The sequence below is a fragment of the Sparus aurata genome, chromosome 1, assembly GCF_900880675.1.
Source record: "Sparus aurata chromosome 1, fSpaAur1.1, whole genome shotgun sequence".
Lineage (NCBI taxonomy): Eukaryota > Metazoa > Chordata > Actinopteri > Spariformes > Sparidae > Sparus > Sparus aurata.
In genome coordinates, this window is record NC_044187.1 from 14,960,589 (window position 1) to 14,985,209 (window position 24,621).

Sequence of the window (24,621 nt, forward strand, 5' to 3'; positions counted from 1 at the left end):
CATTTGAGCATTGTGGGCCGGGTGACACTTAGTCAGTTACTTAAGGGAACTTGAGATCCAAGAACCATTTCAGTTTTGACCCTCCAAGCAAAAAAGGAGGGACACCCCTGGTCTTGGGGTTAGCCTATTAGCCTGTACCAGCCTGACTCCATTTCTGACCCACTTACCTGCTTATGCATCTCAAACATTTTGCCAAAGTTTCCACACAGTCTATAACAATTACTGCTCCTTTTCTTTAGAAACCTAAACAATTTTTTTTTTACTTTTTATCCTAAACATAACATATTTCAAACAAAAATTAATATTAAAAAGGCTATTAAAACATTTTTTGATCATGTCACCGATTTTACTGCAGCTTTTTCTGCCAACAGCCAAACTTAAGTCCATTTTCTTAAAGAATATAAATGCCAATTTACTGAGATATGAGAAAGTCAAATAAGCAGTAAACAAGCAGGCTACAAGTTTGTTTACTCACTATGCTTCTAGCTAAAAATAGCTGGTTTTGGGTCAAAGATCAAGGCTGGTAATAGACTATGACATGGTGCTCTACATGTCACACAATTATCAGAGAACAGGATTTGTTGGGTTGACCTTACTAACATGTGTTTACTCAAATATAAACCCTGATCTATTAGGACACCTACGTATTTTGCATGGAGATTGCATTCTGATTACAAATAGGTGTCATTAATCTGACTTTAAATACTTCTCCGGTAGTCTGTTAATCAGTTTAGACTGCTTGAATTGTCAGAGACAACAGAGTTGTGTATATGATCTGCATAGATATGAGGTTTAACACCATGTTTTTGCATAATTTAGACGCATGTAATGAAAAACAAGTAACACACTTTAGATTACAGCCTTATTATTGTCTTACATATTCCCACTGACGGGCATTCAATCTATCTTTTATAGTGCAGTGTGGTCTGTGGTTCCAAATACCTGCTTCAGCACATAGAGACTTTTTTTCTGAACTTTCAAATCCTGAGTGATTTTCTCCTTAAATTTAATCCCAGAGGAACCTTTAAGTGCATATGCACTGCTTTCTCTAAGATTTAACAGGTGAAGTGTTGATGTATAATAGGTTTATAAGTGTTAAAAATAGATGGCACCACTTTACAGTATTACTGTATGCCCGAAAGTAAGGCAGCAATATCAGTGAGTTCTGTCCCCAGTAACCTTAAATTCCTGGGGGGGTTAAGGGATGACTAGTGTAAACATGCAGGCCTCAAATGACAACCTATCATAATCCAAATCAGAGTACTGGTCATAGAGGAAGGAGAGCGTGTTTGGGCCCGTGAAGAACTGAGAACAAAATGGATGAAGAGTATGGACAAGTAAATAAGTAGATTTTAATTAACATACATGGTGCCCACTAGCCCTACTGGGCCTGCAACATCAACTGCTTCTCTGATTGGCTTCGCAGTGCCAAAACCTTCATTTGATGATTGGTGCACACAGCTGTCATTAACCCTCAAGTCGACCAATCATCTTCATTATACTTGGGGGCGTAGCTGTAGGTGTAAACATTTCTTGCACGCTGATTGGTGCGGTTACATTCCAGGCAGTGTTTGATAACACTGAGGATTCACAACAGTGAGGCGAGGGCGGCGGTTTCCATTTAGATACTAGCGAGTTCTCTCCAAGGAGCCAGCCGAGGATTAAGTCGTATAAATAAATTCAACATATCGAAGGTAAGAACTTTAGACAGTATGTCATTGTAAGGTCAAGGGGACGGTCTCTTTAATGCTGGACGAAGTGCGAACGTCTAGCGAATGCTAACCACCTAGCTAGCTAGTCAGCTAAAGACAGCTAACATTATCGTTATGTAGCTAGCTAGTTAATACTAAACGCAAAGCCACTAACTTTGACGTTAGTCCAGCTGCTTAACAAATAATGGCAACAACTTTATGTTATTTAGTGGTAATTGAGTATCCTAACTGAAAAACGTGCATTCCGCATCTGGCATGTGTAACGTTATTATATAATCGGGATGCGGATGTATTGTTAGCGGCGGGAGCTTGTGTTATGACTGCACAGAGTTGCATCATTCGTGGACAGTCAACGTTAATCTTGTAGTTACTCATGAAAAAAATCTATTAATACTGCAGGTACACTTTGTGATTGTTGTCGGACAGAAAGGTGTGTTGCTATTATTATTCCCCGATGCTGTTCAAATGTTAAGATTAGCAATGTTTGCAAATTCATACATAAACAAGGTGAATTGAATAATTATGTAATTTTAGTTATGATCAGTTAACAAACGCAGATTGTTGACCAATTTTCATATATGCATGTGTCATACGCTCATTTTTATCTGGGCTGAATTGAGGCTTGATACGTCTTTTAGTTTATGAGGATTTTTAATGGATATGATTTGAACAAGGTTATTGTGGGTCAGCTTTTGAAAGATGCCCATCAGGCTGCAACAGACTATTATCTTTTTTTCGAATGATCTGCTGTCTTCATTAAGTGTTTGTTCAGTTGTCAGAAAAATTGTGAAAATGACTGACAGTGTTTCAAGGCCAAAGGAGGTGTTTTCAAAAGCTGCAGGTCTGAGCAAGAGCCTAAAACTCAAAGATTGTTATTATATATGGCAAAGAAAAGCAACAAATCCTAATAGTAGAGAGTCTGTTTGTTACTAGCATTTCTTTGCTTGATGAATGACTGGAACATTGAATCGAGTCTTATCGAGATAAGAAACACAGGGATGGTGGTAAAAAAAATCTATCATGGGCCCCTCCTGAACAAACAAATTGGATTTTATGAATGTGCTCTAAAATTCTGCATCTATTCTAACACATTAACTGCTTTTTCCTCAGTGTTTGGACAGCAGATCCCTCTACCTCTGCCTCCAGTGCTTCTCCAGAGTTTGTGCTGTTAGGGTGATGTCAGCAGCCTGTCTTGTGCGCCTGGCAAGGTGCAGTGGTCCTCATGTGGGTCGCACTGGTCTTTTACAGAAAGCCATAGTCCCATTCTCGTACCAGCAGGACAGCCACCTCCAGTTCACAATCTTCCGGAGACAACTTTACAGCCCTTCAGAGAAACGGCACAGCAACACACGCTTTGATGCAGACAGCAGCGGCCGACCCACTACTTGGGATTCATTTGGCATCTGGGACAATCGTATTGATGAGCCGATCCTGCTGCCGCCAAGCATCCGCTATGGCAAGCCCATTCCTAAAGTCAGCTTATCAAGGGTAGGCTGTGCCTCGCTGATTGGTCAACGCAAGGAGAATGAAGACCGCTTCCAGGTCTCCCAAATGACTGACAACATCCTCTACTTTGCTGTATTTGATGGGCATGGTGGGCCGGAAGCAGCTGACTTTTGTGAAAAATACATGGAGAAATTTATCAAGTAAGGAAATCATTAGATATGCTATTACCACACATCCTACCAGTCATTGTCACAGGGAGAAAATTGACCAGTCATTTGAATGTCAGAAAATGTTAGATAATTGTGAGATAAAAAACATGTGTTGCCGATATTGTCATCAGTGTAATCTTTTGGTTGTTGTTTCAGGGACCTTGTGGAAAAGGAGCCCAATCTGGAATTGGTTTTGACGAAGGCCTTCCTTGAAGTAGACAAAGCGCTTGCAAGGCACATGCACTTCACTCCAAATGGTAGGTTCTTTCATGTTACATGTACATAGATAAGAAACTGTGTATTTATACGCACACGTATGCAATGAAACTTATCCTTTTCTCTCTTCAAAACCTAACTTACTTATCCTCCGTAGGCTTTGAGGCATTGGATTTCTCAACTGACATAACCTGAGCACTTTTGGTTAGAGGTCTGTCATTTAAGCCCGAGTTAATTACTAACTGATGAACAATAACACAGCTACAAGTAGAGCAAATGCTAGTGCTTCACTGCATCCAGTACTGCATCTTCATAATAGAGCAGTGACAAATTAAGGGAAAAACCTGAGTGCATGTGTGAATAAACATAACGAATTCGGATCTTTCCACACAGGGCACAAGGGGTCACCGATAGGTTTATGATGTGCATGTAGAAGATATGTGTTGTGTCCTGTGCTGTGGTTTTCACAGTGACATCTCAACCCAGTTACCCAGCACTTAAAAGACAGTAGAGGTCCAGAGACTTGTAGAGTGTATGCCAACAAAAAAAATAAGCAGCACCAAATATCTTAGAGGTTTTTTGAATGACACCTCAAATTTCTGTCTTAATATTTTATGATATCATCACCCTAAATAATTTAAAATCCTTGAACAAAATTCTCAACATGAATAAAGTGATCATAAGTATAAGTGGGGCACTGTGTGCTAAGCCAGACGCAGACACAGAGTGCCCTGATACACTTTGAGTTGGCAGCTCTTCGGTGCAGCCCTACAAAGAACACTGAAGCTGTTCTCAAGTCTTGTGTGCCCGACACTTAATAGTGTTTTCCTTTAATTTGTCACCCATGTTTTGGCAATCTGCAAAGTATGTTTTTTAGCATGGCCATTGAAATGAATGTTATGGGTCATTTTCTCCCGAAAACAAATGAATGCAAACCATTTCTCTCAATAAACCATGTGGTCTACATGTTAGCTCTTGTCATATGGAAACTTTTCGAATTAGCTTGACTTTTATCAAAGGGCATTGTGTCTGATTACGGTTATCTACTTGTATAAAAGCTAGTGTATCTATTATGTGGCCATACATCGGCCACGCTGTGTGAAATGTCCCAATATGCCTGTGTGTGTGTGTGCATGTTATCTACGGCAGCTGCTGACCCAGCTAAGAGCTGGAGGCCCTTGGCACCAATGTGGATGACGAGAGGCTAGATATTGAAGGAGAGTCCAGCGGGTCCTAAATCCTGGCCTACTGGAAGGTTCCCTAACTTTCTCTCACTCCTCGCTCTCTCTTTCTCTCCTCCTTTTCTTTCTTCTCTCACCAAGTGTATGCAAAGCTTCTTGTGAGACAGTGCTTAAGTTTGACAAGTTGTATGAAATGTATGTTGTCAGTAACAGATCTAGTCCATGAGATGCAGCATGTCAAATATGCAGATTTAAAAACACGTGGCTTAAAGTCTCTAGTTAGTTTGAGGTCTAATGCAGGCCTATAAAAAGTCAGCAGATAAATCCCATTATGGCATGCGATGCTGTTTTAACTAGGGATAACCTATATACATCGCACTGATAAATGATTAGCCTGATGTTGGGAAATGTATATTATCGGCTATTTATCAGTATCTCTGAAATTCTAACTGCTAATATAAAGCCAAATTGCTTTCATTGAAATGTAGAAGAAGAATATGGAACTTTATTTAAATTACCAAAACGTGACATGTTTGGTTATCATATCGGTACCAGCCATGAGAAGCAGGTAATTATTAGTTATTGTAGTGACTGAAAAAAATCCATATGGTGTATCCCTAGTTTGAACAAACTCACATCCCTTTAGAAAATAAAGTTTAGTGCAGTTAATTTGCCAGACAGATAAAGTTGTCTGAAACCATGTTGCCGCGTTTAGAGTTAGAATAATCATAAATCTTACTGTTTGCCTGCGTTTATCAGTTTGTTTAAGTTAAGGATGACATTACTTACCTTTTGACAGATTAGTGGTGCATTTTTTACATTTGTAACTGCAGATAAATGCATGCAAAGCTTTAAGTAAAACAAACCAGCCCTCGTAGGAAGTATTTAAAAAGTTTTGTTTGTTTGTTTGTTTGTTTTTGAATACTTAACACTGAGAAGGTTCAGCCTTATATATAAGTCTGCTGTAAAAATTGCTCTGGACCTCAACTCTGTGCTGAAACAGTTCGACCTGCATGTGTGATCGCCTCCTCTATTGTTAACTGTGTAACCTCTAGTTTGCTGCAAGTCCACTTTTTGACTTCCCACCCATGTGTCCATGTTTGAATGTGTGGATGTGAGAGTGTCAGACACACCATGTGCCTGTTGTGAACACTGTAAACAGTGACTTGGTGTTTGGACCTTTTTGATGGCACTTTCCACCTCTCATGTTTCCATTTATGTCTCTGTAGTACCAGGGATGAATGCAGGAACCACCTCCACTGTGGCCCTGCTGAGGGACGGCATTGAGCTTGTAGTGGGCAGTGTGGGTGACAGCCGAGCCATGTTGTGCCGCAAGGGCAAGGCCCTTAAACTCACTGTCGACCACACTCCCGAGAGGAAAGACGAGAAAGAGAGGTACAAAGATGTTGTTTCTTGTGCCACATTTGACAAAGTACATCAGCAGGAGATCAAAAAAGTCCATAACATTTGTATAAACTTCATTGTTGTCAGTTGCCTCTGCTGGGTTGTTGCCTGCTGGAACAACTTACACTATTATAATAGTCCTCTGTTTGCCTCTCTCCCTCAAGGATAAAGAAAAGTGGGGGATTTATCACCTGGAATAGTCTGGGACAGCCAAACGTCAACGGCAGGTTGGCCATGACGCGCAGCATTGGAGACTTTGACCTGAAGAACATGGGGGTCATTGCTGAGCCTGAGACCAAGAGAATATCGGTAGGTTTAGAAAAGTAGAGGATTGTTCACATTCGTCTGCTGGATGTTTCAGGCTAATTATAATAATAATAATGATTCGGTGCTACATTGCAGAAAGAAAACATTTTTAAAAAATTGGAAGTGTTGCTAAATATTTCTTTCCTTCTCTTCAGTTGCACCATGTCCACGACTCGTTTCTGGCGCTGACCACAGATGGCATTAACTTCATTATGAACAGCCAGGAGATCTGCAATGTCATCAACCAGTGCCATGACCCCAAGGAGGCAGCTCAGAGAATATCTGACCAGGTAAGACTTTCATACTTACTATTTAATGTCCCCACTTTAATGTCACACGCAATGTATGTAAGGTGAGAGAGCTTTGTTATTTGACTCACAGAGTGCATTCGGTGTTTGTTTATTGGAAGGATTGTTTTAGTTGTGGCAGCGAGGAATATTTATTGAAACAAATGCTTACATGTTCTTTAGGGCAGGACAAGGAAAGATATGATCACAGATTGAGATAAAACACTTATGATAACTTGATCCTAGTGAATCTCTATTATCCCAATAATCGTGAATAACCTCACAGCCATGGTATCCCCTCTGATAAAAGTTCAAATAAATGAGTGAGACGGCTCCAGTTTGCCCTCCCATCTCTGTTAGCTCACTATTCTTTCTTAACAAAAATGTCAGGTGATTTAAGTATGTTTTTGTGCCATTTTAACACTGTTAAGCATAATTTGTCAGTATCGGTATAACTTCATGAATTACAATTATTTTGTCCAGGACAACTGTGACTTGATATTTTCATATAATACCATGCCTAATATTTCGTGAGACAGACAAATTGAAATGCTTCCATATACTCTGCTCACTTGGATTAACCTTTAGCAACACTGATCAGTTTATAAACAGATAGATTTATAGCCTGTACACTGTTGAAAGACTTTCAGAGAACACTTCTGGAATAAATACTGTTAGGAAATAAACACCAAGGCATTTTGTACGAGCAATCTGTTCCTAGGTAGTAGTAGTATTAGTCGTCCTTGTAGTAGTTATACATTTTAAGAAATGAGCAAATGTTATCGACAGAGTGTGATCAAGTATCAACAATACTGTTGATGTTATGTTAGAGACGTATATGTATTAAGATGCAGAGATGCCTACTGAAGTTAGCCTGCTAAATAGCCTGACAGCTTTTTTAAAATGATAATGTGTCTCTTCTCTCTCTCAGGCTCTTCAATATGGCTCAGAGGACAACAGCACAATTATCGTGGTGCCCTTCGGCGCTTGGGGAAGACACGAGGGTTCGGACTCAAGTTTCTCCTTCAGCAGAAGTTTCGTGTCCAGTGGTCGCTGGGCGTAGTAAGCAGGACTCGGGATGAAAGTGGGTGGTCTGTGGACCCAATTACGTGTGCAATACAGTCGAACAACAGTGCCCTTGTGGAAACATTATAAAGAGTGTGGTTTGCCCAGACAATAATATCTGAGGGTAACAACATATTATTTAGAGAAGCACAGTATTTATTCGCCTCTGTGGAATAAGAGGCAGTGAATTCATGATGTGCACTAAATGAAAAAGACCCCCTTTATGAAAAAGGTTTTATCTACTAGCAAGCCAATGACCTTATAGGTGCTCGAAGCTGAGAAGTGTTTGAATGGCAGACAGGAATTCATCATGACATGCAGGCCATCACTCGGTACATTAGCTAAGATTTTAAGACTTCAGTTCCCGGCTGTCTGCCATTCAAATAATTTATTTTAGCTGCTCACGATGCCCAAGTTTGCACTTACTTATTTTGATAATTACCATAACGTGGATACGTTACATTTTCAAAAAGAAAAAATTCAATTTTGGACAATTTCTCGGTGTTAACAGTAGGACAATAATTAAACTACATTAATTTGTCAATTGATGGGAATTGATTAAACCCTTGTACTAGAGTACAAATCGTATTATATGTTCAGACAACGTCACCATTAGAAGCAACTGGAATACAGGTACCACGAACAAAAAAAGTCAGCGAGTAGGTCTCAATGACCATATGTCACTTCTGGAGTTTCCTTTGCAGGTTGTGTGATTCTTAAATATTTCGGGAGAAAAAGACCCTGACTGTTCTGTGATCTGGTGGACTAGTGAGAATGGAGTTGCTTAATGCTGTTTATATTAACAGCATTTATTTGGCCGACATGTTTAAAAGTGAGATATTGATGTTTCTTGCTATTCGGACACTGCTCATGCTTGTATAAGTGTTAATATCTGTACTGATTTTAAATAAGTCTCGTTAGGGCACTAATAAGTGTTCAAGGTACAGAAATGTATATTTTATGTTTTGTAAATAATTCTATTTATGTACATCTGGGAAACTGATAGTTCTGTTGCATTTACTTATCTCTCCTCGTATCAGAATATTTCACCCGCGCATGAACTTTGTGTCGGTGCTCGTGTTGTGAAAAGCTACACGATTTTGATTGTAACTTCGGCTACAATTGGTGATTCCTCATCTACTCCACTTACATGTCACTCAGAAAGAGCGAAGCACACTTAATGCAACACTAAAGAACTGTTCAGCTAAGAGCCATGTATGACAATGTGAATGTTTGCTTCAATGCCCTCCATGACTAAAGAACACAATCAAACCCTGTGGGGTATAGGAGTAATTAAGCTGTATAAGTTGTCTTGGCTGACCTAATGTGAGTGGATGCGTTAACAGTGTAAGGCAGACTTAAACCGTTAGATCGGACAGTTTTCGTTCACTGTTGATCTTTTGTTTTCGTGGTTGTTGAAGTTAGACAAATGCAACACTTCATATTTATCAGCATTGGTCTATTTGTGAAAAAACAACTTGTGTTAACATCAGTTTTTCCTCAAACATCATTTATTAATGTTTTGTAAATACTGTTTTCTTCCTCATTTACACATTGAATGAAACCTCGAGTTCTTATAAGGACTTTGTCTTTATAATTAACACGTCCTCATTACAAGCCTTCTCATTATCTTTCACACTTCCATTTTTTATTTACTGTATTCCGTTTCACTGCCGTTCAAATATAATCATCGTAGCTGTGGATCTATATTCGGGACCTAAATGTGACTGTAGCAGCAGCAGCACTCTGTCAGTACTGTATTTTTGGTCTGAATGGTTTGTGAGAAACTTAAATTAAAAACTATACACCAAAAAGTATGTAGTGTTTGTGTTTTGTTTGAGAACTTTGTCACTCTGCAAGACTGAAAATTGTTCCATGTCCCATGAAAGACAACTATAATTTTACACCTTAATATATGTGTGTTTTTACAATACCAATTATCAAAAAGCCTATAGTAATTTATCCGTAAGTTCAATATATTAGTTGCCTCCAGCTAATTAGCCAGCTAGCTTGATAATGCAACGTTAACAAGTATATTCACTCAAGTAGTTACTGTAGTTAATTAACTTATTCTATACTGTTGTTTTGGGGTACTTGTGATGAACTTGAGAATTTTGTAGTGACCAAATATTTGACAACATTGTCACGATTGCAAGACTTTTCACAATTAGAAAGCTAACCTAGCTGCCAAAGAATTTAGCGAACATAAGATTTTAAACCAGCTACGGATACAGGTACATTTTATTAAATGATAAATTCAAATCTCAATAATTAAGTGTTTTTTACAATACCTATTATCGAAACATGATATTATCATTTATCAGTAGCTTTAATTAACAAAAAAAAAGTGCCTAAAGCTAATTAGCCAGCTAGCTTGATCCTGCAATGCTTTGCTATAATGTTTTTCCCACCAAAGGATTTAGCTAAAATGATGGATTTTTAACTAAGGCCAAGAGATAGCTGAAGCTTTGCTATCTGTTGTTTGAAAAGCTTTGGATGTCCAGTGAAAGACAGGTAGGTTATATAATTTGATATATTGATAGTTTAGGTGTTCTCTCAATACCAGCTATCAGTTCATGATGACGATGAGATGAAATGAAACTGATACTGGAGGGAAAAAAAAGGGGGGGGGGGTATCAAATTAAACAGGAAAAAAAAAATACATTTGTTAATCTCACTTTTGTCTTTTAAATACAATTTATGAACAATAGCTTACTGTAGGCTAATGTTAATTCTTGCTGACCCAGCGTGCTTAGCAAGGCAACATCTAGCAAACAGCTAAGGTAAGGCTAATGCTATGTCTGCTAACAGGCTCATTAGCTTTTATTTAGCAACATTTAGCATGTAGCTACTACATCACAGTCTGCATTGATTTTGTCTCCCTTAATCATCAATTCTTCTTACCAGTTGAGGTTCATGTTCAAATTTACAGTGGTGGAATACAACTAAGTAAAGTTGTATTACACAAGTAACTGTTACCTTACAAAACTGAGGTAAGCTACATATAATTTAACTTCAGTATTTACATTTAACGCCACTTCATACTTCTACACCACCTCATTTCATAGGAAACTACTCTTTATTACTGCTCTGCCTAATTTGCTAACGTTCATTTTCCAGAGCTTCATACTTGACTGATCATACTAACATAGAGTACTTAAACAAAAAAATCCACTATTATATATTACCACCAGCAACATGATAGTGATGAACTCATTAATGCATCTATATTAATAACAACCCAGTCATATAAAATACATTATTCTGAAATGGAGCATCATGCATAATGACTACATGTACTTTTACAACTATAAATATATGTATATGCTAATACTGAGAAGAGTTTAAACGCAAGACATACGCTTGTAACAAAGTATGTCTAGACTGACTTCAAACTTGATGTTCACTGAGATGAATTGCACACCTGTAACAAGTGTAATGAGACTTTCCTGCTGAACACAAATGTATGGAAACCAGTGTTACAGGAGGGAAACTACAGACAACCTTCATTTTAATCATTCACTTCTGTTCCTTCCGGGTGGTAAATCAAGGGTTAAACCACTGTGCAGCTAGGTGGGGTCCCAGCTGAGTGTGTGTGGCTGGATGGTGGAGGCACCTGTCCCTGTTGTCATGAGCTGATGTTGGTCAGCCTGCACAGTCTCACACTCTGTCAGTCTGCAGCAGCGGCGCTCCTGAAGGCTGCAGCAGGACTCCGGACCAGCAGCCTTCTCACAGCCTCACACACCGGTGAGTCACTGCAAACTCAACTTTTCATTACTTTGCAACACCGACAGTGTGGTGGTGATGATGTCTTTATCTGTTAGTTCCTCAAAATTAATTATTTAACTTAAAGCCACCCCTTTTTAACAGATGTACATACATGTTTTAAGTTTTTAATTCACAAGGGAATACAGAATATTAAGTAGTGTGAGAACTGTAGGCAGGTTTTTTTAAATACTTAAGTCATCGTGCGCTCTGTGTGGTTTTTACGGATTAGATTAGTTTTTGTCTGCACACAAAATGTACTAAGCAGTCGGCTCTCTCTTTGATTATTTCTAGACACAGTTTTTCATAATTTTTCCTTTCAGTGTCAAAGTTATATTAAAAAAAATTAGCTTGTAGCGAAGAAAGCAGCCACTTTAAAACAAATCTGATCCTGATACATATTATAGGTTTGCAATGTTTATTTAGTAGATATGACGTCTGTGGTCATTTTCTTTCAAACAGACGGAACAAATGATAATTTAATAAATCAGACTAAAATTCTCATTTACCAAAATGTTCCCTAAACTTTAAGCTTGGTAACAGGTTCTCCCGGATAACCAACACTCAGATGTAGCCTGCGCACTGATGACAGCGATGTGTGTCGCATGAAAATGAATATATTTTTACTTTTTTTATACATTTACATATTGAGCCATGTCTTCTGAGAATGTTGTATTTGAAATACTAAAGTAGTAAAAATAAATAATTAACCAGTGTGATTTTATTTATTATGATAATTGTTTTTGTTGTCATTTATAAGTCTGTTCCAATCTACAACCTATTAAAAACATGTAATAATATGAAAACAAAAAAGTGTAATAAAATTTTTCAATTACACCATGGACAGGTTATGTAGAATAAAGTCTTTTTCTTTTCTTTTTTTGATTTGAATGACAACATTTGGATATGGTTGCTAAATATTATTTAGATGATTAAGTTGCTGGTTATTCCATCTGGATTTCAATTCAGAGCATCCTTTTAAGAGACTCAAACACTACTGTACTGCCTCAGTCACTGTTTTTTGTTTTTTTAAGTTTTTGAAATGATTAATATTACCATGACAAACATTGACTGATCTGTGGCTCGAGTAGAATAAGTAGATTTCCCTTTTAAGTGTTACCAGAGTAGATAAAAGTATTTTAATCTCGCTCTCCACAAGGAAATGTTATTCACATGTGTGCATTTTATTTGCCGACTATCCAACACTTGACATTTTATCATTCTAACGCATCCATTGACATTTGCTGTGAGACATATTGCCTCTGCTCTTTTTCCTGTAACACTGACGTTTATTTCATAGAAGTATGTTTAATGTTTGGATGCAGATTGTGGACAATCAGTAAGAGACATTCATCAGACAGGGTGTTTCCTCGCAGAGAACAATGGAAAGAGCCAATCACGTCAACATCGCGATGATAGAAGACATTGGCACCAACGGGACGGCCAGGTCAAAGGTCACCGCGGCCGTGGACCAGAACAAGAAGCCGTGCGGCTCCACCGTGAGCTTCCACAACATCCAGTACAAAGTGCAGCTGAAGAGCGGCTTCCTCTGCAAAAGGAAAACCAGTCCCAGGGAAATACTGGTCGATCTCAAGTCAGTCGTAAAACTTGTGCATCTTCTGTTTTGTGTCTCTCTTGCTTTGTGTCTTTGTGAGTTGTATCCGTCTCTTCAGCTACTCTTGTTTTCTCACTATTACTACTCATTGAAATATACACAGAGATCCATAGTTTTATTGGTCAGTTGCTGTTTTGTCATTTACTCACAGCGTTCAGGAGAAAATCCAATCCACAGTTGTTGTTTTAAGATTAGTGCTTATTTGTTCCGGCTCAATCAAACACATTCAAAGCTGCGTCAGATTAATTTACAAGCTTTTTCTGAGAATAAGACAAAGAATATCACGAATGAGGCGGTTTTTGGTTCGCTGGCTCTCGGAAACACGTTGCGTAACCTTTTGTTTTGGGTACAATAAAATATGCATTCCAGTGCTTCTTCTGAGTCCCTTAATTTGGGAGACTGTGTTACAGTAAATTATTACGGTAGTTCCTTGTGTCAGTTCAATGTGGCTCATTGTATCCTTATCCAGATCGGGACAATGGTGAATGGACCCTTACATTGGTTTCTTTCTGATGGTATTAAACACAGCTGACATTTCCCATGGAAGAATGAATCATTTCACACAAGTTTTTGGGCCTTTTAATTATATGATATTAAGCATGGTTTCTTGCATATAATCTCTCTGATGCACTAAAGAGAAGTCTGCCAGGGAAACGAATTAAACACCGTCACGTGATCCACTGCCAGGCTTTTTATTCAATCTTTTAATTCCGTTTTATATCGCTGACTCTTTCCAGTGCTTTTGTGTAACTGTTCTCTCTGAAGTCAAAGGATTGGCCTTTCATTTTTTTTTTTTTTTACATCCCAGTATAGATTATTTCTGTGTGTATGTGCAGCTTTTAAGAAATGCCAATGAGCTGCAAAAAATCCTTTCATGATCATCGTTTTATTTGGGATTATGGGGAGAAAAACTGAATTTAGTGTCATGAGGTAAATGATATAAGGGCTACTAAGTTAAATCACATGTCCAAGAGTCACAGTAATCCACTTTTCCTCACACCACTGACGTTTGTAATCTTAAAAACAAATACAGGAAAGTTGCGTGTGTCCTCATTTTTGCCTTTTAAATGAATTTATCCACGTTGAGTTGGTTACAGAAAGCTCTGTGTTGTTGTCTTGCAGTGGGATTATGAGACCCGGCCTCAACGCTATTCTCGGACCTACTGGAAGTGGAAAATCTTCGTGAGTATCACCAACTTGATACCAAAAATGAATCTCCTGTATTTGTTGTAGATATATGTAAGCGTTGTTCATGTTGTTGTCGTTGTTGTTGAAAGGTTCTTGGATATTTTGGCTGCCAGAAAGGATCCTTCAGGTCTCTCAGGAGAAGTCCTCATCGACAGAGCGCCACAGCCTCCGAACTTCAAGTGCCTCTCTGGCTATGTAGTTCAGGTGTGTTGTATTGATTACTTAAAACTGCATGGAAACACAGTAATGTCACATTTATTACCTTTTAGTAAGCTGATATGGCAAACAGCTACATGTCCAGTAACATTATATATAATTTACACGCTTGTTTTCACTCTGCGGTTTAGTCTTCACCAAATTCCTGAGGCAAATATCTGGTTCTTCAGCTGCTAAATACTTCAGATTTTTTTTACCAGCTAGTTGCTTTTTTTCTGTCTGCTATGAACATGTCAGATGAGAGCAGGGAGACTGCACCAAAACAGTATTTGCAGGCAGTAAAACCCCCTAAAATGACCTGAAAGACTCTGAAAAGCCCTTTAAAGCTGAGAAGAACTTCAGAGTTGGGTGATATTTCTCTTTCAGTTCACCCCTACAAGAGACACCCCTACAGTATATCAATATTATTATTATATTATTATGTTCAGCCTCAATGTCCTCCTCCGAGACTTTGCTGACATCACCTCCTACATTCATGAGGGCTGAAATGGTATAAATAGGAATGGGGGGGTCACTTTATATCATTATATCGACATTATATCACAGTACTTTGTGGGTTTGGGTCTCATTATTTTACAATTTGAAAATAAAAGATACATGAAAATAACAAAGACAAAATATAAACCCAGGTTTCAGGGAAGAAGAGTTTCATGATGCTTTAAAAGCTTGTTAAATTAAATTTTTTTGTTGTTACATAAACTGAGTGATTTAAGTAGAGAATCAGGTTGTAGTTAAGAGCGCCATCATTTGGATCATTGGATTTTTTTGGGCTTCCACTGGTAACCCCATGTTTATTGTCACAATGAAGTACTGTGGGTAATTCCCCCAGACGAAGTCTTCAGAAATGTAATTTCCAAAAACGTCTACGAGAGAAGGCTCCTTCACTTGACGATTTGACAGTGGGACATCCCTAAGCACTTGTGAGCCTTCAGGGAACGCGCCTCAAAGTCCATGCATCCATGAGTCTGGCAGATTGGGCAGTAGCAATTTGATTTCTTTTTTTTCTTTTTTTTCTTTTTAAAGTATGAATTGTCGCGGCTTTAAATACAGGTACCATCAGGTAAACAATTCCCTGCATAACAGGTCTGTAGAAATGTAGATTTACAGAAAATGCAGCAAAGCAGAACTACAAAACAAAGGATCTTCTATGTCTCTGACCTTTGACCTCAAGGCTCTCATCTCCGTCCTCAGGAAGACGTGGTCATGGGCACCCTGACCGTTCGGGAGAATCTGCGTTTTTCTGCAGCACTGCGGCTGCCCTGCTCGGTGCCTCAGAGTGAGAAGGAGGCTCGGGTCAATCACCTCATTAAAGAACTGGGTCTCACCAAGGTGGCTGACTCCAAGGTAAAGAAGTTAACACTCACAGTATGCTTTTCTAACCTCGTGGTCTGCTTGGGTTGATGTTGTGGGTCCTCGTGTTTTCGACAGGTGGGCACACAGATGACCCGGGGGATCTCTGGAGGAGAGAGGAAGAGGACAAACATCGGCATGGAGCTGATAATTGATCCCTCTGTTCTCTTTCTGGATGAGCCGACCACAGGACTGGATGCCAGCACCGCCAACTCTGTCCTGCTGTTACTGAAAAGGTATTGAAGATAATATTATTACGTATTATATTCGGAGCTTTTTTTTTTTTTTTTCCGTGCTTCATTATTATTTTGCTTCCTCAAAATCTTCATTTCTATATTATGTTGTGCAAATAATTTGTTAAATAGCAATCAGGAAGCCGAGTTCTATTTGCGTATTCGGAATAAAAAAAAAAATAAAATAAAAAAAAACATCTTAAATTAATTCAGCATTATTTATAGTTTCTGAATTTTGATGCTGCCTCTTTGGACTAAATCAATTCCCAGATTGCAGCACCCGATAATAAATTAGTTTATTATTCCTGTATTTGTCAAAAAATGTAATAAAGAGCATGCAAGTGTAAGATAATAAAAACCTCTATAATATTGTGTACCACAGGAATTATTTTTTAAGTGTTTGATTATTATAAATTAATAATTAATAATTATAATAATTAATTATCCTCTTTTTTTATTATGAATTGATTATAATAAAATACTACAATAAAACTGACTGTAAACCCAAAGAATCTCTTTAAAACTTGAATTTGATTAAAATCGTGTTGCACCACATTTATTGTTGCATCATAATTTATATTCTCTTTAGTATATAAACACATTTTTAACTGTGTGTCTTTTCAGAATGGCTGGTCACGGAAGAACCATAATTCTGTCCATCCACCAGCCACGATACTCGATCTACAGACTGTTTGACACTCTGACTCTGCTGGTTAACGGTAAAATGGTGTACCACGGACCAGCGCCAAACGCTTTGGACTACTTCGCCAACATTGGTGACTATGCTGAAATGTATTATCACCACGAGACATGAGACACATATATTGTTCCTGATGTTTTAATGGTGGCGCCTATACATTAATGTGTGTGGTTGTGCAGATGTATTCTTATAAAGTGGTGTGGACATTTTAAACATGGATCTTTGTGACCTGTGCTCCAGGCTACCCCTGCGAGCCCCACAACAACCCAGCTGATTTCTTTCTGGATGTCATTAACGGAGACTTCACCGCCACAACCATGACCAAAATGCACGGGTGTGAAGGTAACGGCATTTATTTCACCGCGCCACTTGAATCACGTCTAATGTCCCTGGATCTGTCCCTGTATGAGTGACTGGATTTCTTTTGACGAAGCTGAAAGTATTGTTGTGATCGTCAAAGACGTTTTTGAAGGATATTATCGTGTTGAACGCGAGATAAAATTCAGGTTCAGCCAGTCCGTCACCTGGACGGAGAGGTGCCTTTGAAAGTAGCTCAATTTTCACTTTTGAGTTTCATAAACATAAGCCTTTATTTACTCACTCAGAAAGTATTTTTAAGTCCCTCATATTTGATCAGTGTTTCTAATAGGTCATGTTTTTGTGTAGCACAATTCAACAAAGTAATTAAGTACAAGTATGTATACATAAGACATAAAAGGCATTCAGACAAGATATAGAATAATGTAATATTCAAAATCCATGAATTAGATCCTATAAGAGTACATAATAAGTTAAATTTAATAAAATAGATTAAAACAGAACAATAGAAATACAGTTCGAAGCAGATTATGACAAGAAGGTTTATTCAAAAGAAAATTACAGATTTACATGGTGAAGGGATTATTGGTGTCTATTGTAATCCAATACTCAAATCAATCATTATTCTCCTTTGTGCGACGCTAGATTTAGACTTCGAGGACATCAGCAGCTCCAGGCAGAGCATCGAGGGGCGTCTGGTGGAGGAATACAGGAACAGCAGCTACTCCAGTGACACAAGAGCGGAGCTGGACCGCATCGTCCAGGAGAAGGAGTGTATCTTGTGTCCAAAATCCCGCACCATCACATACAACAGCTCTTTCTTCCACCAGCTACGTTGGGTGCTTAAACGAACCTTCCAGAACCTCATGTTGAACCCGCAAACATCCGTGGCCCAGGTAGATACATCTTCAGTACTCGCGCTCACTTAAAACAGAGAACCCATCACAAATGGTCAAAACATGACAGTGAGAAACTTAAAGCCGTCTGTTGACTTCAGCTTCCAACATTTTTTGCCGCAGATGACAGAGCTGTGTTTAACTGTTTTGGTTCTCGTTTTGTGAGTCCGAGCTGCAGATTGACGTCTCTGACAGATACCTAATAAAGTTATCTGGTTTTAGGTTTAAGGGTTTAAACACGATGTTGTGCCAATATCACCTTCACTTTGTTCAAGCACTTCAAAGAGTGGAAAGAGAAGAAAATACTCAGTGGTACCGCTGTTATCATCATGAACAGGATTCATAGACAGCACTCTGCAGAGGTCAAGACTTAATGCCCTCATTAGTCACCCCATGGCTGCAAAATGCCGTCAGAAGTCTCCTCACTTTAAGAATTATTAACAGCTAATTGGCCCTAAATAAGTCAAAATAATCCTACAAGAGGGGCTCTTGGTGGCGTGGGCGCCGTAATCGGCTTTGGTGACTGTTGTGACCCCACTCTTGCCTCTTCAGGCCAGGATCTGAACTGATATCATATCTGGCCAAAGCCCCTTGGCCGTGGTTGGGACTCATCACATGATGGCGTCATGACCTATCACTTCACTGCCCTGCTTTCACATGAGGGGCCGCGGGGAATGAGGTGAAAAAGGCTCAACCGTATTAGCTTATCCCTTCACCCTGGGAACCGCTTAGTCCTGTCATAATCTGTAAATTGTTAGGATTAAAACTTGTGTCGCTTTCACTTTTCTCATCTTCCCCCACCACCAGTTCTGGTTGTTCTATCTGATAGGCCGACGTCCACTTGACCCCCTGATCCCCAGAGACATCGACTTTTCTTTTTCCAAGAGGACACTGCTTAAGTCTTATTTCCATTCTTCCAAAATAATTCACGATAGTTCACAATTAGAGGAGCTGCGGTTCTGAATTACTGCACCCTCGATTTTCTTCCGAGTAGCCGCAGAGTTAAACCTTCCTTTGCCACATAGACAAAAAGATAATAAGTATGTTGTTAATACAGCTGCGACGATTACTTGATTAATCATTTCAGTTATTTTTTTAAAGCTAAACTGTCAACATTTGCTGGTTCCACCTTCTTAAATGTAAGGAATCGCTGCTGTTCTTTGTCATGCATGATAGTAAATAAAGAGTCTTTTGGTTTTAGGCTGTGGAATTGTGATTTGTGCATTTTTTTTGTGCATTTTTTCCATTTTATGACTAAATTAATTATTATTCCTGAAATGTTATCAATTAATGAAAATCATCGTGAGTTACTGCCCTAATTGTTTAGTTTACGTATAGAAACTGGCACCTCCTCAACCACCAGCACGATGCGTGAAGGATGTGAAAGGTCAAAAGTCCAGAAAAACTTAGGAGGATTATTCAGACCAACGTGTTGCGGCTTGTGTTCTTCATAGGGGACCTCATGCAAATCCTAACAATCAAAGTAAAAGAAAGTACGACGAAAAACAAATCCTTTCGTTTCATGCTTATCTTGCAACTTGCAAATGTTGTTTCATACTATTGTTTGCAAAGTTTGCAGGACTTTCTAGTTGGCTTTCACTGTTTTTTCTCCGTGCAGCTTGGAGTCAATATCTTCCTCGCCCTGATCGTAGGAGCCATTTTTTATGGGGTGAAAGACGATCAGAGTGGCATCCAGAACAGGTGAGAGAGCTGCTGAAACACACCCTGCACACAGTATGTCCTCAAACATCCTCTGTTTTTAACAGCAGCTGCTGTAGCTGTTGATGTACACAGAGGGACACAGCTACCAGAAGACAATGAGGTCTCATCCTCTGTGTTTTTTTCTGGGAATTTGTGAGATCATTCTACAATAAAAGCTACAGACAATACAGTTGAACTGTTGACTAAAGAGATAAAATGTAAAAACAAACAAAACATTAAAAATGTTTTACTTGGACTCACGACTTCAGTAATTTAGAATTTGTGGCCGCATTTTTCTACGTCATACTTTATCTAATAAAATCAAAAAACATCAGGTCAGTCAAGACTTTTGAAGGTTAAGAGAGGACACATCAGAGAAACTTTCCTATTATTAATCATAAAGTCTCGAAGTTTTCACCATTGGTATAGACCTTGTTTGAGGAAAATTATATATATATATATTTTTTTTTTTTTGCTGCAACTGGGTTCTGACTTCTTTGTTGCATCAACAGGACATTTACAATTCTATTCTAAAGCTTGTGCTTGCTATTATAATCTTTAAACCTGTGATAATGTACAAAAAAATATCATATTTAGGTTTTCTGTTAATCTAGAATATTATATTATTATGAAATAAGGGTATATTGATTATTGGGAAATGTTTTCTAATAAATCTTGAGGTTTTTAAGTCACTCACACAAAGAGGTGTGAAAAGTAGAGCGATTCCTGCGAGGATAATCCTCTTACCATATTTCATTGGGCACAACCTGGTACTCACAAGCCCACTGAAGCACATCAGAAACCTAAATGGTCTCCCTCTTCACTTCTGTGCATGGTTCAGTGGAATATAAGGTCCCTAATGTCATTATATTCATGGTCAATGCATAGGCAGTATGGCAGTCAGACAACAGTGCCCTCAGTCAGTCGCCTTTTAAGTCCCTGTAAGTATATATGGACCACACCACATTCAGAACCATAATCTGCACAGTGTTGACTGTTTGAGGTGAACTGTCGATGCCAGACGTCAGATGCTGCCGAAATTCAAGGCATTTACACCGCTTTTCCTTCAAGTTAAAGTACAGTTTTGAGGTCCATGTAAACTATTGAGCATTTGGATTTCATGAAACGTCTCCGTCTGTGTCTTTATTAAAACTATACGCAGAATTTTGAAGATCCCAAGAATCCAAGTTGAGGAATGTGTAGTTTCTATACACAAACAAACAAGATATTACATGTTAATCAGCGAGCTTTAGCGGTGCTGGTATGCAGATTTTGTTCCCTTTTTTCCAGAGCCAGGCTAGCTGTTTTTCTCCTGCTTCTAGCCAAGTTAAGCTAAGCTAAGCTAACAGGCTGTTGGCTGTGGTTTCATATTTTCCGCACAGGAATGAGAGTGATAAGAATTGTCCCAGAGTTTCCCAAAAATGTTCAATTATTCCTTTGACAGACGAGGCAGTCAGAGATAACAATACAGGGCAGGAAGGTACTACAGACAGTCTGGCAGAGAACTGGAGCTTGAGCTTGTCTTATATACTAGGCATTAGGAGCAGGTGTGAAGGTGTGTGTGGAGGTCAAGGGATGGAAACTCTCAGGAAGACACTGTTGACAGTGCTGCCAGGTCGGTTTGATGTTTTCCTGCCCAAACATCATTTATAATAAACAATACAAATTGATCTTTCCGTATAAATGTTTGTGTTCCTCCTATAGGATGGGTGCCCTCTTCTTCATCACAACCAACCAGTGTTTCAGCACTGTGTCTGCAGCTGAGCTCTTCATCATCGAGAGGAAACTCTTTGTGTATGTAATCTGTCCGGAGGTTTTACGGGAATCGACAAGCTGCCATTACTCTGGACTGAGTGGGTAGGGCTGGAGTTTGATTTCTGTTTGGGTTTTCTTGTGACAGGCACGAGTACATCAGCGGCTACTACAGAGTGTCAGTCTACTTCCTCTCCAAGATCCTGTCCGACATCACTCTGCGCACCATCACCTCCGTCATCTTCAGCTGTATCGTCTACTTTATGATTGGTAAGACAAACACATCTATGAACTTATGGATTTGTGGAATACTTAAAGTTTCCGTCTTTGAGCAGCAGATATATAACGGAATCTAGATGCAGATAGCTCAGTATTTAGTCTCTAATGGCAGAATGTATGTGTGTGTGCCTGTGCGTGTCCACTCAGGGCTCAAATCCACAGCAGCAGCCTTTTTCCTCTTCACGCTGACGGTGACTCTGGTGGCCTACACAGCCACAGCCATGACCATGGCCATCTCAGCTGACCAGAGCGTCGTGGCTCTCGCCAACATCTTCATGACCATCACCTTCGTCTTCATGATGGTGAGAGACGCGGCGACACAGAAAAACACAGAGACGCACATAAATGTGTTCCAAATACATACTGTATATTGCTTATTCACGTCTAGTGTACTAGCACTACTCATTTTAACAGGATTCTACTTAATTTGTTAAACAAATAAGGTGTTGCAGTGCTTTTACAGAGTTTTCCAGTAGACCCATGGCCCCTTGTGGCTCATCAGCCTTTTTGACAGCAGACCTTTTTTTAAAACATGAATCACATTTTAGCTTTTCAGTAAAACACAAAAGGAAACTTTTCGAGTTATTATTATGATGGTCGCTGAACTTTTTTATGTAACGAAGTGAACGTATAATCAGGTGCTGTTGCGAAATAACAGATAATATCTCTTTGCTGGTCATCCAAACACGATCGATCATCAAACGCAATGAACAAAATAATACAGACAATATGATGCAAGACAAGAAAATCACAGGTGAGACACATAACATTAATTAAGGCTTTGTTTTTTGATGTGTCAGTGCAGCCACAATTAATATTAAACCCCTGCGCCTCTCTTGCTGTGATGACAAAATGTTGGCTGTGAAAAAAAAAAATCTTACAGCTTCAGTTTGTGTTTCTAGATTTTCTCTGGTCTGCTGGTGAACCTGCCGAGCATCATGGACTGGCTGGCTTGGCTGAAGTACTTCAGCATTCCTCGCTACGGGCTCGCGGTAAGTCAAGATAAAAAGAAGTTCGTTAGTGAGGTCGGTAGGTAAAATGTTGTCATCTCGTTCCTGAGACAATCCACTCTCAGAGGAGTCGGTTAGCACTCCTCCATTGATCACCACAGATCAGCATTCAGCCTCAGCCTTCAGTCTAATGTACTTTATTCACTTTGATCTGCTCGGCGTTGATTGACTATGCTGTCTATGTTCAGGCCTTGAAGATCAATGAGTTTGTGGGTTTGAAGTTCTGTGAGGAGGCCGTGATCCGAAACACCAACATGTCGGCTTCAATGACCAACTGCAGTGTGAGCACAGTCGGCCTGACGTGAGTAGACCTGCACACTGTATATATGCACCGTGATAACTCTGTGATCTGTTCCCCCGAAACGAGTGATGACATTTCCAGCAAAATAAGACCACCAGGCCTGTTCTGCATTCATAAGCATAATTCCAGTTGACGGGAGAACATTTGTGAACCAAAAAATCATCTTGAATATTGATATTTAATTCCTATCAGTGACCAGTTGTGACATGTGTTGTTTCAGATGCACAGGTGAGCAGTATCTGGACTACCTGGGAATAGAGTACACCACCTGGGGACTTTGGGAGAATCATGTGGCTTTGACCATTATGACGTTCATGTTCCTCATCATCGCCTATCTGAAACTCCGCTTCATCAGGAAATTCACTTAAAAGTGCGATTTGTTGTTCTTTATATGTCTCTTCAAGGAACCAGGCCAGTAAATGTTTAAATTCAACAAAGTCAAAAATGTCACCCTTAGTGCTTAGTAGGTAGCAAAGTTAGGTTAAAGAGCTTTTTTTTGCCAAAGCTGCCTTCTATGCCCAAAAATGACTGTATGAGAGCAGCAACAGTGAACTAAAACAGTCAAGTTGCACGACGTCAAACCAAAACAGTTAGTTGATCCTAATTTGATTCATTGTTTATATGAAAAATATTGACTAGAGCAGCTTCGGAGTACAGATATGAGAGTATTGTTCTTCTCATCCGGGTGAATGACCAACTTTTCCCAAATTTCCAACTATATCTTTGAGTGTGTCTGTGGTTCTTAAAACACCTTGATATTCAGTGTAGTTAAAACACAACCCTTGGAAGTAAACTTCAGCTTAAGACCATGTGTTTTTTAAGAGCTTGTATGACAATGTCAGCTTTTTTTTATTTTTCACATTGTTGTAGTTGTTTAAGAAGCCAACGTTTAAAGACTTTTACAAGACAACAGTGATATGGATGAATGTGTGCTGTGTTTCTCACAGGTTTATATTTCAAAGTGTTTATTTATGAATATTTACATTGTTGTACTACTTTCAAATCAGACTATGCCTCTTTTCAGTACTTTTGTAAATCAGTAGTCTTGGTTAGCTTTTGCACAATTTCCAGAATGTGTCTTTTGTTTAAACTCAGCACTGATTATTTGTATTGTAGATGCTGAAGAGTTTTACCACATAGATAGTAAGTACGCGTGCACTTTTTCTATTGTTCAAAAGAAGATTTCGATGCATACATTTATACATGGATACAGTTATTTGTGAGACCATTTATAAACATTTTCATCTAACCCTGGTGTTAGTCTTGTTATTTTGATGTTAAAATATTGTAATCCTGTTGAGACGAAATAAGACAAGTTTACACGGCAGTGCTTTATTTTAAAGGTATGTAACTTAAACTTAGAATTTAAAAAATAATACAAATATGAGAAATTACATTTCACAAGGCTTCATATATTCTTAGCTGATAAGCAAGGAATGCCATCTTAATAAGATCAAAGGGCATCAAAGGC

General features: G+C 38.9%; 2 protein-coding genes across 2 annotated transcripts; both read left to right on the forward strand.

Moving 5' to 3' along the window:
• Positions 1–1,542: 1,542 nt before the first annotated feature.
• On the forward strand, positions 1,543–9,643 carry ppm1kb (protein phosphatase, Mg2+/Mn2+ dependent 1Kb). The gene is made up of 7 exons (XM_030418608.1): positions 1,543–1,694; positions 2,823–3,358; positions 3,524–3,624; positions 5,994–6,159; positions 6,333–6,477; positions 6,630–6,764; positions 7,693–9,643. The coding sequence occupies exons 2-7, from the start codon at positions 2,889–2,891 to the stop codon at positions 7,822–7,824; spliced, it is 1,149 nt and encodes a 382-aa protein (XP_030274468.1). The 5' UTR covers positions 1,543–1,694; positions 2,823–2,888; the 3' UTR covers positions 7,825–9,643.
• A 1,825-nt stretch (positions 9,644–11,468) lies between these two features.
• LOC115588406 (ATP-binding cassette sub-family G member 2-like) lies at positions 11,469–24,368 on the forward strand. The gene is made up of 16 exons (XM_030429020.1): positions 11,469–11,573; positions 12,968–13,185; positions 14,329–14,388; positions 14,484–14,598; positions 15,802–15,954; positions 16,039–16,196; positions 16,818–16,969; positions 17,134–17,235; positions 17,857–18,107; positions 19,726–19,808; positions 21,513–21,602; positions 21,709–21,830; positions 21,987–22,141; positions 22,742–22,831; positions 23,038–23,150; positions 23,371–24,368. The coding sequence occupies exons 2-16, from the start codon at positions 12,974–12,976 to the stop codon at positions 23,516–23,518; spliced, it is 2,004 nt and encodes a 667-aa protein (XP_030284880.1). The 5' UTR covers positions 11,469–11,573; positions 12,968–12,973; the 3' UTR covers positions 23,519–24,368.
• Positions 24,369–24,621: the final 253 nt, after the last annotated feature.